The sequence below is a fragment of the Lagenorhynchus albirostris genome, chromosome 7 (assembly GCF_949774975.1).
Source record: "Lagenorhynchus albirostris chromosome 7, mLagAlb1.1, whole genome shotgun sequence".
Taxonomy (NCBI): domain Eukaryota; kingdom Metazoa; phylum Chordata; class Mammalia; order Artiodactyla; family Delphinidae; genus Lagenorhynchus; species Lagenorhynchus albirostris.
In genome coordinates, this window is record NC_083101.1 from 11,569,199 (window position 1) to 11,581,591 (window position 12,393).

At 36.4% G+C, this 12,393-nt stretch overlaps 1 protein-coding gene across 4 annotated transcripts in view; it reads left to right on the top strand.

Moving 5' to 3' along the window:
* Positions 1-12,393, top strand: part of DENND1A (DENN domain containing 1A) — a 541,897-nt gene that overhangs the window by 143,648 nt on the left and 385,856 nt on the right. For all 4 annotated transcript variants that reach the window (XM_060154381.1, XM_060154382.1, XM_060154383.1 and 1 more), the window contains exon 3: positions 2,095-2,138. In XM_060154381.1, the coding sequence (XP_060010364.1) occupies positions 2,095-2,138 (44 nt within the window). The remainder of the gene's footprint in view (positions 1-2,094; positions 2,139-12,393) is intronic.

Below are 12,393 nucleotides of genomic sequence, written 5' to 3' on the forward strand. Positions count from 1 at the left end.
GGTTTCTGATATTCATCCCCTCAGAAAATGGTGATAAAAAATAGTCTTTGGTTTTATTCCCTCTTTATTTCCATTGGTATTTTGTAGTTCCCAAGAAGCAAACTATTGCAGGAAAGAGGACCTGATATTAAAGATTTATATGTGAGTCATTTCTGTGTGAAGTTTTCTGGGTAAAGAGTAATTGTTAACCACATGACAACTGGAAGAAAAAAAAAATAAGCCTTAGATTATTTTGCGGCTTTTCCAGCCTCTGTTTTACTGTGTCCCTCAGGGACTTAGAGCTGCATTTTTGTGGGGGGTGGGGGCAGGTCTCAGTACCAAATTTTAAATCCTAAAATACCAGTTATTTTGCTGAACGAAGTCATTTACATATGTGTTAGGAATCACAGCCACTGCCCTCTTTTTGGATCCTCTACCCCAACCCCACAGTACACTTTTAGAGGTTTGCTGGGCTCGTAGCTGTCTCTTTGCATCCTGCTGGCCCGCCCCCAATTCCCCCGCCTAGACCTAGCGCTTTTCATGCCACACCATTAGCGCCCTCTGGCCTCCTGTCACAAGAGGGCCAAGTCTTTGTGTGGTTTCAGCCCTTTAGACCAGAGAGAATAGAAGCAACAGCTACTTCCTCTGACTTACCAGGGCAACCCTGCAAGATACTGCAGGAGGGATTATGCCAGAATTCTACTAGTCCCAGTCTAGACATGTCATTGGTCTCATCCTAGTATTTGAAGATGAGGGTAAAGAAAGTCAACCAGAAGACACTTCAAGAGCCGAAGTAATCTACAGATAGTTTCAACTTTTCTGCACCACCCATTTTGGGAAGATCTTCATTTGGTGTGACCTTTTGAATATTCCTACTTTTGTTATTAGTCTTGAGTTTTGAAAAATAATATCCATTGACTTCAATGACTTGAAAACTGATATTTCTAAGATTTAAATGTAATTTGTGAATAGGCCCATTATTTTCTCCCTTTTTGATTCTTTAACTGCAGAACAATTAACCTCATTTTTATCTTGTGGCATGGAGGGCTTTAACTTTTACATGGATTCACTTTCATGGAGAAGTAAACTGGTATTTTAAAGGATATATATGAAAACTGAGAAGTATATATTGTGATCACTGTGGTTGGGGACCTTCAAATATTGTGCTTTTCCACAGCCTTTTGCATTGATACATGATTTCTCAAATAGATATTATTCTGATCACTCTTCTTAATGTGTCTCTGAGGAACCAGATCTCTCTCTTATTAGAAAAGATTGAATGTTTTCCTAATCAATAGCAAGTGGAGTGCTAATAGCTTTTAATTAGTACACTTCTGTATTGACTTATAGACGATGCCATTGGATTATCTTGCAATTATGATTGAAGAATCAAGTGACCCCTTTCCTAATTCTATTTTAAACAGATGGTCATGAAAGATATCTTCACCTATGTATTTTTAGTTTCTGAGCAAGTCTAATTATGTTAGAACATAATATCTCATATCATGATATTTTGTTAACTCTGACAAGCTAAAAGTGTATTGTTTTCTTTTGAAGAAAACTTCATCTATTTTCAAGAGACCATGAGTATTTTGAGAAGGATATATTTTATTTTTAAAAGCAGGGAGTTTTGCATTTGTTCCTTGAAAGAATTCTTATCTGATCCTTCCCTCCACCCTGCCCTCTCCCCCACCCCACCCCGCCCAAACACACACAAGATCTGAAACTGGCCTTTAAGGTGGTTTATCAAGCCCACATCTGTAACTATGAAAAGGAGGCCTCTGATAAGAAAAGTCAGGCAGGTTTCCGATTGACTTTCTCTGGAAAAATATATCGAGGGCAATTTGCAGCTGGCAAAATTTTTTGCATTAGGTAATAGTCTAAAGTTAACAGTAGTATCAGGTCTTTAAAATTTTTCTTTTTTATATTTCTGGAGGAGGGTAATGGGAGTGCCTTGCCGAGTCCTTCCTTGTGCTCATCAACATAGCAGCCTCAGCTGCCCCCCTTGGATCCCCTGCCAGGGCTGCTATCATCTTCTGATCAAATATTAATGTGTGATCCTCTGCTTGCTCACTAATCCAAAGCCAATTAATATTATCTGTCAATTATTTACAGATCCTGAGGTGCAGAGGCAATTCCCGGAGGACTACAGTGACCAGGTTCGGAATGCGTAATTAATTTTTTACATGACAAAATTTATTTCAGAGTCGTTCAACATATTATTACTGTTCTTTTTACTGAAAGAGATAAATGAATTTTTAGAACGGAAGAGAAACAGTAATTAGGAACCCAAGACAAAAAGTAAAACATATTGAAGTAGGATCGAAAATATTGGTGCTAGATTTGGGGTGTTACCTTCAGGGGAAAAATGCACAGAAAGTAAGGAAGAAAACCTATCACAAATTTTACTTTTTATTTTGCTACAGTCTGCAGTTCATTAGCAAATCCTTTTTGGATTGCCTGTGAACTCTTTTTTTTATGCTATTTAAGCAGGCAAGAACCGGCGTAACAAAAAGGTAAGGATGGAAGTTTATAACATCTCCTGGAATTGGAAATAGATTATGAAACTGTGTTATGGTAGTCCTTGAAGGAGAAGATACACATGCGGGAATGGTCTTTAGGGTGAGGGTGGTTCTAATGATGGTAGTGAAAGTTGTTTGGCCAATTGGTCTTGCCATCTTGAATTTCCTGCATTCTGCAAACATGGAATGAATGGAGTGGAAGGAACTATTTTACTCACAAAATAGTGCTGAAGTTCCAAAGCTGCTCTACTCTTTATAATTAGATCCAGGTTATACATTCTGGATTCCAGTTTCTATCTTGAGAAATATTAGTAATGTTTTGTAGCTTTTTGGGGAACCTTACGTTTTTAGTTCAAACATGCAATTTGGTATGCTTTTTTAAAGCAGTTTTGAAATAAAAGCATTCTTGATTATACAATAAAACAACTTTTTAAAGCGTTTCACATGTGGGATATTGTACATAATAAAAACATTTTTCTGAAGTACATTCATTTAATTTTGTATATTAAAAGAATGTCCTTGAATGAGGATAAGTACAATGGAATATAAATATCCAGTACAGTAGTAGTAACAGCTTTGCAATGTGGCTTGCTGTATAGAGGGCAAGGTATCTGATACATCTTTAGGAATATAAGTGGATAATCAGGATAATGAGATGCTTTGTCATGAGATTTTACTGTACAAGAGCCCAAGAAAACTGGTATGGATTGCTTTGCATGTGATCTCAAGACTTTAAAATGAGATTTAACAAAAATAGTAATTTTCTCACTCTACCCCTTGCCTCATCTTCCAACAGGAGAGTTAGATTTTTATCTTACCCTAAGTTGGTATGGGATTGAGCCCTTCGGATTTAATTTACACAATCCAAAGATTATAGGACCTTTTTATTAATGTTTTTTTTCTTTCGACAATGTTTAAAGGGTGGAAGATCTTAAAGTATTACTTAGAATAGACTTGAGGCCATAGCTCTTAAGAAAATCATTCTTTTAAAATATTGTTGTCTAGGTAAATAACCTTTGTGGTCCCATGATCTGAATTACCCAATGAGAAAAAATTATGTAGGAGAAAACTTAAAATAACATAGTTAACATCTGGGTTTATTCCTTTAAACATAGTTTCTTGCTATATCTGAAAATTTGTGAGCACCATGATCTTTTTTTTTGGTGTAACTTTAAAAGAATTGCATGGTAATATGTTCATTAGCAAAAAGCAATTTAGGAAATAAAAATAAAGCAAAAATAAAAGAAAGAATGAAAAGAAAGAAACTACAAGTCATTGAAATTTTACTACTCAGATAACTACTGTGACAATTTGGTGTTTATTTTTCATGTTTAGTTCTTTGAGTATATATATGTGTTTATGTTTGGGTAGAGTATGTATATATACAGGTACTCCACATACAAACACGTGAAATATGAGATAGAAATAGAAATATAGATTATCATCAATTTTGTCACTGCATATGGAGCCCAGTTTACTGATTAAGTATTGTTGTGTTGTGAACTTAGTTCTCTTTACTTTAGTTAATGGATGATCTTACAAGTATTTTATATACTGAAGTTGGAATTCAATTATAGTAGGAATCTAAAAAATAACTTTTAGCTATTTTAAAGTGCTCTTAGGATAGGCATTTGTTTTCTTTGTCTGGATCAGTGACTTAGTTTTGAAATTTGGAGGTTGATGCTCATAGGCTGGATGTAGACTTATGAGGGTATGCACATCACTGCTTTATTTAGCATCTCTTCCAACTTGACACACAGTTTCCCTTCTTTACCACATGTAACTCAAGAATGAAGGATGAATGAAAGCTCTACTTTGTTTGGAGAAGTTACCTCAAAATTCCAAGAAATTTGAGAGTTGATCTATTAGTAAAGGAAATGAGACCTGCATATTTCTTACTTACATTTTTATAATTTGAATTCTGATCTTATGTGTTTTCTTTTTAGCATTTGTTGGATTATGCCAAATTATCTTTCCCTTTGGTGTGCTATTATAAAGGAATTCTTAGAAATATTTCTATTACATACAAGCTTTAAATGCTGAATGTGTACTTAATCTAGACAACATTGCTAGTATTAAAACATTTATGATGCAATCCATAAGGAATATTTGAGATAATTCACCACAAAATATAGCACTTATTACTACACACACACACAACCCCCCCGCCTCCCCAGTTTTTCTCCCCATTCGCTTAAACTACTAGTGCTTGTTTTTACATATAGTGTATTTCCCATGTACCAGCACACTTGATCAGAGACGCTTGCTGCTGCTAGATGTTTTATTCTGTGTGTTCTTTGTACCTTACAGTAAAAGAATCTGTCACAAATTATTGTGGCTCACTGCTTTAGAAACTGAGAAAAAAGGGAGGTTAGATTGACATCTGTGACTGAATAATGATGACCAGCCTTTTGGCTCTCCTTGAGCCACAAAGCTAGCACTGCCTTTAGAGTGGAAAAAGAAGTAAGAAGAAAGGGGAGGGATAAAAGAGAGTTACAAATCTGTGGTCCCAGAGATGTATTACTGTTGGGCCAGTTGTCTGTGTGGTATGATAATCCATTTTGATCTTCTCTGTCTTAATTGTCTGCTAAAGACAAATGGGCAGTAAAAGTTCATCAGTTTCATCTTTTTGCTTCTCGTTTAGAAGCAGAATAAATGATCCATCACTACAGAAGTAGCCTTTCTTTCTGACACGGAAGTAATGCAGACCCAACACGTTTTATTAAAATGTTTTTCCCTCATTATTTCAGTCCTCTCAGCTCTGATAGATCTTACTGTTTCATAAAAAATGTAATCTGAAATGTAAATAAGGGTCTTGATACAGAAGGAAGAAGTAATGAGCAGCCTGAGCCACATTTTCGGACTCTTGATTGTAATTACTGACAAAGTGATTTCTCTGTGCCCCATTTTTTTTTTTCTTCCTTAAGTTGTCTGTGACACCCTCAGACTGTGATGACATCTATGGTTTAAAACCATTAAATCACTGTAGCACTCAATATTTCATTTAAAATCTGGTAGGCCTGCTATCTTAAAACCTGAAAGTACAGGCTTTGTTAATTCCTGAAAGATATGCAATGCCTATGTTTTCTAAAAGAGAAAAACAAACAACAACAAAGGCAAAAGCAAGGTCTTTTCATAGTTCATATTATTTATTCATCTGCTTTTGTTTAATGTTTACCTAGTTTAAATACTAAAACATTAACATTGGTAGGATCCTGACTTGGAAAGGATCCTGCATTTGAAAAAAAAACCACCTCTAACAACTTACTTGTGAAATTTAAAGAATTGTATCTCTCATAAGCGTAATCCGAATTAGTCTAAATCATTTTTTTAACGTTAAGATTACTAAATTACAGACACAATTTTCAAGTTACTTTGAGTTTGGTAGCTTAAACCAGATTCTTTTCATTCTCTTACTACAAGTTTAGATAATGTGGCTCTTAATAAAGCCTGTCTAATAGAAAATTTTTGGTAAAGAAGAACAGAATCACAATGTGTTTCTTTCATTTCTAGAAATGGTTTCTCAAAGATACCAACATGTCAATCTGGCATTAAAAATAAGAAAACAAAACATGAATATCTTTCCCTGCTGGAAACAGCCTTGTAATTAATTAAATGGATTTATAATTATTCTATTATGTTTACTGTATTCATTCATAATTATGGAAATAAATGGTAAAACTTTATTCATTGTGATTAGTGCAGTTTTAATGAATATTAATTGAATTAAAGGAGAAAAGGATAAATTAACGTGTTAGCAAATTATGGTTACCACTCTCATCAAAACCCCATCTTTGGGTTCAAAACATATGATTTTTCAGATTAAAAAAGAGCCTTTAGTAATTATAACATGTAGTATGGGATAATTTAGAATAAAGATACAATAACATATCACAGAGATTTCCATAAATAGCCTTGTAATGTGTCAAGTACAATAGGCATTACACCTACCATTTAAAAATGCATTATTTATTATATGATTTACTTCTTGTACTAAAACATTAAGAATTAATAATTTGTTCTCACAATTGCACTTTTTATAGCCTGTTTGTTCTAAGAGTGGCGATTAGAGTTTAGTGTGCTAGAAGTTGCTTCTCCACTGTGCTCATCTATATTTTGATGAAATATAGCAAGTGTCTTAGAGCTCTTTAACTAGAGGTCTGAACATACCCACCCGTCCCTGTACATGTAGATCACTGTTCAGAGCTGCAGGTAATTTTTCTTTCCACTGGTACTGAAACAGAGGTTATAATGAAACCAACAGTCTTTATACATTTATAGAAACTATAAAAATTTTATGGAAATCTTTATATAGAAACCAACAGTGTTTCTTGTATAAGCTCTGTAAGCAATGTAGAAACATGGTACATTGGGAAAAATAAAAAGGTGCCCTTTCTTTTATGGTTATATATGGTCTGTGTGATTTTTGAAATTTCACTATAGGCAGTTAAGCAAAGTGGAAAAACATGCATCACCTATATACTAAAAAGGAACAAAAATATGTTGCATAACTTAGGCTAATTGTGATGGAAATCGGCATTTCTGAGTTGCATGTAATTGCTTAAATATGGAGTTTTCATTTGTTCATGCTTCAGGTATGCTCTAAAAAAAACATTTAAACTCAGTTATTCACAGTGTAACCTATGTAAGTGGATTGAAAGATTCTGGTTTGAAAGACAACGGAGATAATATTTAATCAAGGCTCCCTACTTGCTTGTTGGTGATTGCCTCCTTCTTTTAGTGAGCAGCTGTGTATGGAAACTTGCAAGTTACTTTCTTCAAAATCTTGATAATCCAGAGACTAAACATTTCTATTCAAAACTTGTTCATGTCCTGATGCATTGAAAGAATACTATCTAATAGGAAAATTATAGATATAATCCACAGCTCCTACATTTTTTTGTTACTGTGAAAGGAAGCTTCATTGCACCAACATTGTGTAATATGACGTACATGTACAGTATTTACACAAAATGGAAAACAAATGATAAAATTTGATTTTCCCATTATTGTCAGGCAGAGAAACATAAGCAGCAGTGTACCTGGTCTGTATAAAGTGTGACATTGATTCCACAAAGGTTCCACCAGTCTTTCTATAGTGACTTGTCTAAGCCATAGAATCTTCAAGTTGGAATTGAAAATTTGGGTTTGTGGGTTTTTGGGCCATGCATTCACCAAGCTCACAAAGAATGGAATTGGACCTGGGTGTATCCTGTTCCTCTTGGAAACTTTTGAGCTTTCTTTATTTTCCCCATTCTTCTCCAAAGTAGGTGCTGTCATGCTTCCAGCCTACTCATGCAATCCGTTCAGATTTGATCCACTTTAAATGGTGAAGTCAAGTTTGGTTCTGGAAACTTTTCATGACACCATATGACATGGAACAGAATTTGTCATTTCATTTGAATATTATCCAAAGGATTTATTTATATAAGGTTCAAATGGGTCACCATTTAAAATGGCTCCACAACTCAGCCTTAAAAAGACTAACTTAAAAGTGGCTAAACTTTCTGGGTTTTTTTCCCCCTCATGTCTGTTTTTGGTGGCAGAAACCGTGTTGGAGACTAGATACGATTTGGTGCATTAATTGTGTGAGAGTTTAATAAGTGTAGTGTCTGCAGAGTATGAGCTGGATACCATACCAGGTAAAGATGAAGAAAGATGTAGAAGATTTCATCTCCCCCTTGAAAGACCTTACTGTCTGCTAGGCTACAAAGGTAATACATGTTCAGGTTGTTTCAATAGCTTGTAGAACAATGGCAAGGCCAGAAATTGGGGATATCTCTTTGAAAACTAGGACCTTTGGGTAGTGATGCCACAATGTAATCACATTTCTGCAATTTCTTGTTTTTTTTTGTTGTGAAGCCATAGAAGTTAGTAAGTTAGCCAGAGTGGTACAGAGAAACCCAAGTGGAAAGTCTTGGGGCTGCCTTTAAAGAAGATCATCTTTTAAGTCTGTTTTAGATGTGTGCTTTTCTAAAAGTCACTGTTGATTCATGGATTTTTTTGAAACCTCTTGCTCAAAAAGGTCAGTTTCCATATTTCTTAGTAACTTGTCAGCCTGGGATTATAGGTAGAAATGTAATTTTCTCATCCACAGATATAAACTCTTAATTTCTTCAGACCCTGAAACCTGGGAGGTGACTGTTTAGTGTAATGGCAACAAAGCACCCTGCTGAAGCCGCTTTCTTCAAGTAGTGGGTCAGTATCCACAATTGCCACCAAATGTAGCCATTTTGACGGACCACATTACAGATTCAAAGATTTTCATTGATAGATTGCAGATGTATAAATGCATCCCAGATTAAGTGTCTACTTCTTTTTATATGTTTAAAAGTGTCCCATTCTTGATGATTGCCTTGTTTAAATGTTTTTTAAGTTACAGGCTCATGGATGGGGAAAAATAATCCTAAAAAATTATCTATCACGGGTTGCCTCTTATTTCTCCCTGTGCTGTTACAAGTCAAATTTATCACCTTGGATGAATGCTTTTCAAGTGTTTGCTGAAGAAAAACCACTTTGTATATAATAGATGCTATTCTGTCATATCTATATCTTTCATTCCCCCCCACCCCCATTTCCAGAAAAGGGTGAATTTAAGAATGGGATGGGGGGCTTCCCTGGTGGCGCAGTGGTTGAGAGTCCGCCTGCCGATGCAGGGGACGCGGGTTCGTGCCCCGGTCCGGGAAGATCCCACATGCTGCGGAGCGGCTGGGCCCGTGAGCCACGGCCGCTGAGCCTGTGCGTCCGGAGCCTGTGCTCCGCAACGGGAGAGGCCACAGCAGTGAGAGGCCCGCCTACCGCAAAAAAAAAAAAAAAGAATGGGATGGGGTTGGACTGGCTTCTTCTTCTTTTTTTTTTTTTTTTGCCATATGCGGGCCTCTCACTGCTGTGGCCTCTCCCGTTGCGGAGCACAGGCTCCGGACGCGCAGGCTCAGCGGCCGTGGCTCACGGGCCCAGCCGCTCCGCGGCATGTGGGATCTTCCCGGACCGGGGCACGAACCCGCGTCCCCTGCATCGGCAGGCAGACTCTCAACCACTGCGCCACCAGGGAAGCCCTGGACTGGCTTCTTAATGAAACTGTATTTCAAAATCTTAAACATTTAGCCAAACTCAGTTGAAAAAGTGATAAATTTTCTGATTTAAGGCTCTTCTTTTGAGTTGAAGATTTCTTCTCAATTTGGTCACTTCCCAGCTGTTACAGTTATATAGAAGGAACCCATTAAAAAGACAAATTCTTTTTGAGCTATTCTTTCTGAAGGCATGCCAGGCTATAGAGCTATGTTGTACTACTACTTACTTGAATCTGACTCTAGGAAATGGAAGTAGGCAATCCCTATTTATACATTCTTATTAGAAGTGTTCTCCTGGTTTTATTCTGGCTCCAAAAAAGCCCTGGTAAATTTTAGACATCTCTGAATACTACTGGATGGTCTTATTTCTGGTGAGCTACTCAGTGATGATAACTAAGTGGACTGTGGCTGCTTTTGAGAGCTGTAGTCTGAGTCTTAACTTTAACCTCATTTAATCAGTCTCTGTTGCTTGTTTGGATGGATCTGCAAGTCTGCAGTCATCAAGCCCTTGCCCTGTTCATTATCCCTCCTAAATTGCTCTCTAGTCTGTCCTAGTCTGCTATTTCCCTCTGCATTCACACTCTCAGCTTCTCTCCTGTGGAGTTTTCCTAATGACCTGCAACCTAATGACCTTGTAATCACTACATTCTATAAGATGGCCAGAGATGTCTTTCTAAAACCTAAATCAAATCACACCATTTCTCTTAAGTCAAAACTCCTGATGGTTCCCTGGTGCCTTCAAGATCTACTGCAAATTTCTTTACTTGGATTTGAGGCCCATCACAGTCTGTCCTTGCCCCAACCTCCAGCCTGGTTTCCTACCACTTCCCTTCATAACCAGACATAGAATGTCTATTTCCCAGCATGATTAGCTCTCTCCCACCTCTATATTTTTGCCCAAGATGGTTTTTTTGGGTTTTTTTGGGTGTTGCTATTATTTATTTATTTATTTTTCACATGTTTATTGGAGTACAAATGCTCTACAATGTTGTGTTAGTCATCACTAATCATTGGAGAAATGCAAATCAAAACCACAATGAGGTATCACCTCACACCAGTCAGAATGGCCATCATCAAAAAATCGAGAAACAATAAATGCTGGAGAGGGTGTGGAGAAAAGGGGCCCATCCTGCACTCCTGGTGGGAATGTAAATTGATACAACCACTATGGAGACCAGTGTGGAGATTCCTTAAAAAACTAAAAATAGAACTACCATATGACCCAGCAAGTCCAAGATGTTTTTATGGTTAAAATGCCTTCCTCAGTTCCCCCTCCCACCCAATATACTTCTTTTCAGCATTAAATGCCCTGCTTATATCACTTCCTCTGTGAAACTTGCCCTGACTGAATTAGTCACTCTATCCTCAGCACTTGGAGAGCACTTGGAGCATTGACTCCTTACATTGTATTGTTTATTTACTATGAACTCTTCAAGTACAGGAATGACTATAATCAGTGTTACTGGCTCTTCTCAGCAGCTAGGATAAATTAGGGGCCAGTGAATGATTGTGAATATAAAGTATGTAATACACAGACATAATTGCTAAGGAGTTCAGATTCCAGAAAGGATAGTACAGAGCATGGCCTTTGGAGCCAGACTGGGTTTGAATTCCAGCTCTGTCATTTACTGGGATTTACCTCTTTGGGGTTTCATTTTCTCACCTGTAAACTAGAGATAATCATAGTAAAGATATCATAGGATTCTTGTGAGGTTTAAGTGATTTTAAATGTGTAGAGTGCTCAGAATAATACCTGGCATTTAATAATAACCAATTATTATAGAGTGCCTACTGTTTTTAGGGGGTGGATTCAAGGTAGCAGGGTAACCTGGTTTTGGTGCTTTTGTTTTATCAGGTATTAGGATTATGTGTGATAAATTTGCCTCTAGAATTTCAGACTGATCCTAGGAAGAATTCTGAAAAATCTTTTCTTTCTAAGCCCACACTGTTCTACAGCAAAATTTAGAGAAGTCACATAGGTAAGAGAAATTTGTCAAGTAAAGATGAAGAGATAACCAGAAACAGTTTCTGAATATTTATGTTCTATAATGTACGGAAAATATGGAAACTCTTTAAATGGTGTTGAAGGGATTTTAAATAACTAATTACTTTTATTTCTGTTGTGAAAGCTGTATTGAGACGTTCCATTTTCAAAACCTCAGAATTTAGTAATGGGTCCCACTGTCCTTGTAAATTAGCCTTTTTGGTTGCATGTAGTACTTTTTATTATTGTGTTAACTTTCATTTTAAAAATATATGCAGTAGAGTTAAGATTCCTCTAGCTACCATAATTTCAAACTGTCTAACTGACTGAAACTGTCAGTTTCAGATTTCAAATGTGAGATAACATGAAGCCCAGACTTTGAACTATGTATGTATATGTCTGTGTGTGTGTGTGTATGTGTGTGTGGGTAGAAATGGAAAGGATAATTAAGATTGTTTTTAAATAAAATTGAGCTTACCAAAAATCATTTACTTTCATATCAACCTTGTGAAATATATAATATTGTTTCACATTGCTTTTATTCCTGGAATATTTTTATGTAATATTTTATACTTTTATTTATATAATATTCTAAGTATTATTAAATATTAGATATTTATATAATATTTTAAATATCTAGTCTGCTTGTCTAGTAAATGCTGACCCAACTCTCAAAAGTCAGCTCAAATGTCACCAGCTCTGAGGAGTCTTTGATATCCCCTGGGTAGACCTGACAGTGCCTGCCTTTTTTCCTTGACCATGCTTTCAGAAACCTTAAAACCCGTTATTACACATACTTGTTTATGTATCCTTTCTCTCTCCCAGGCAGAAAGTCAGG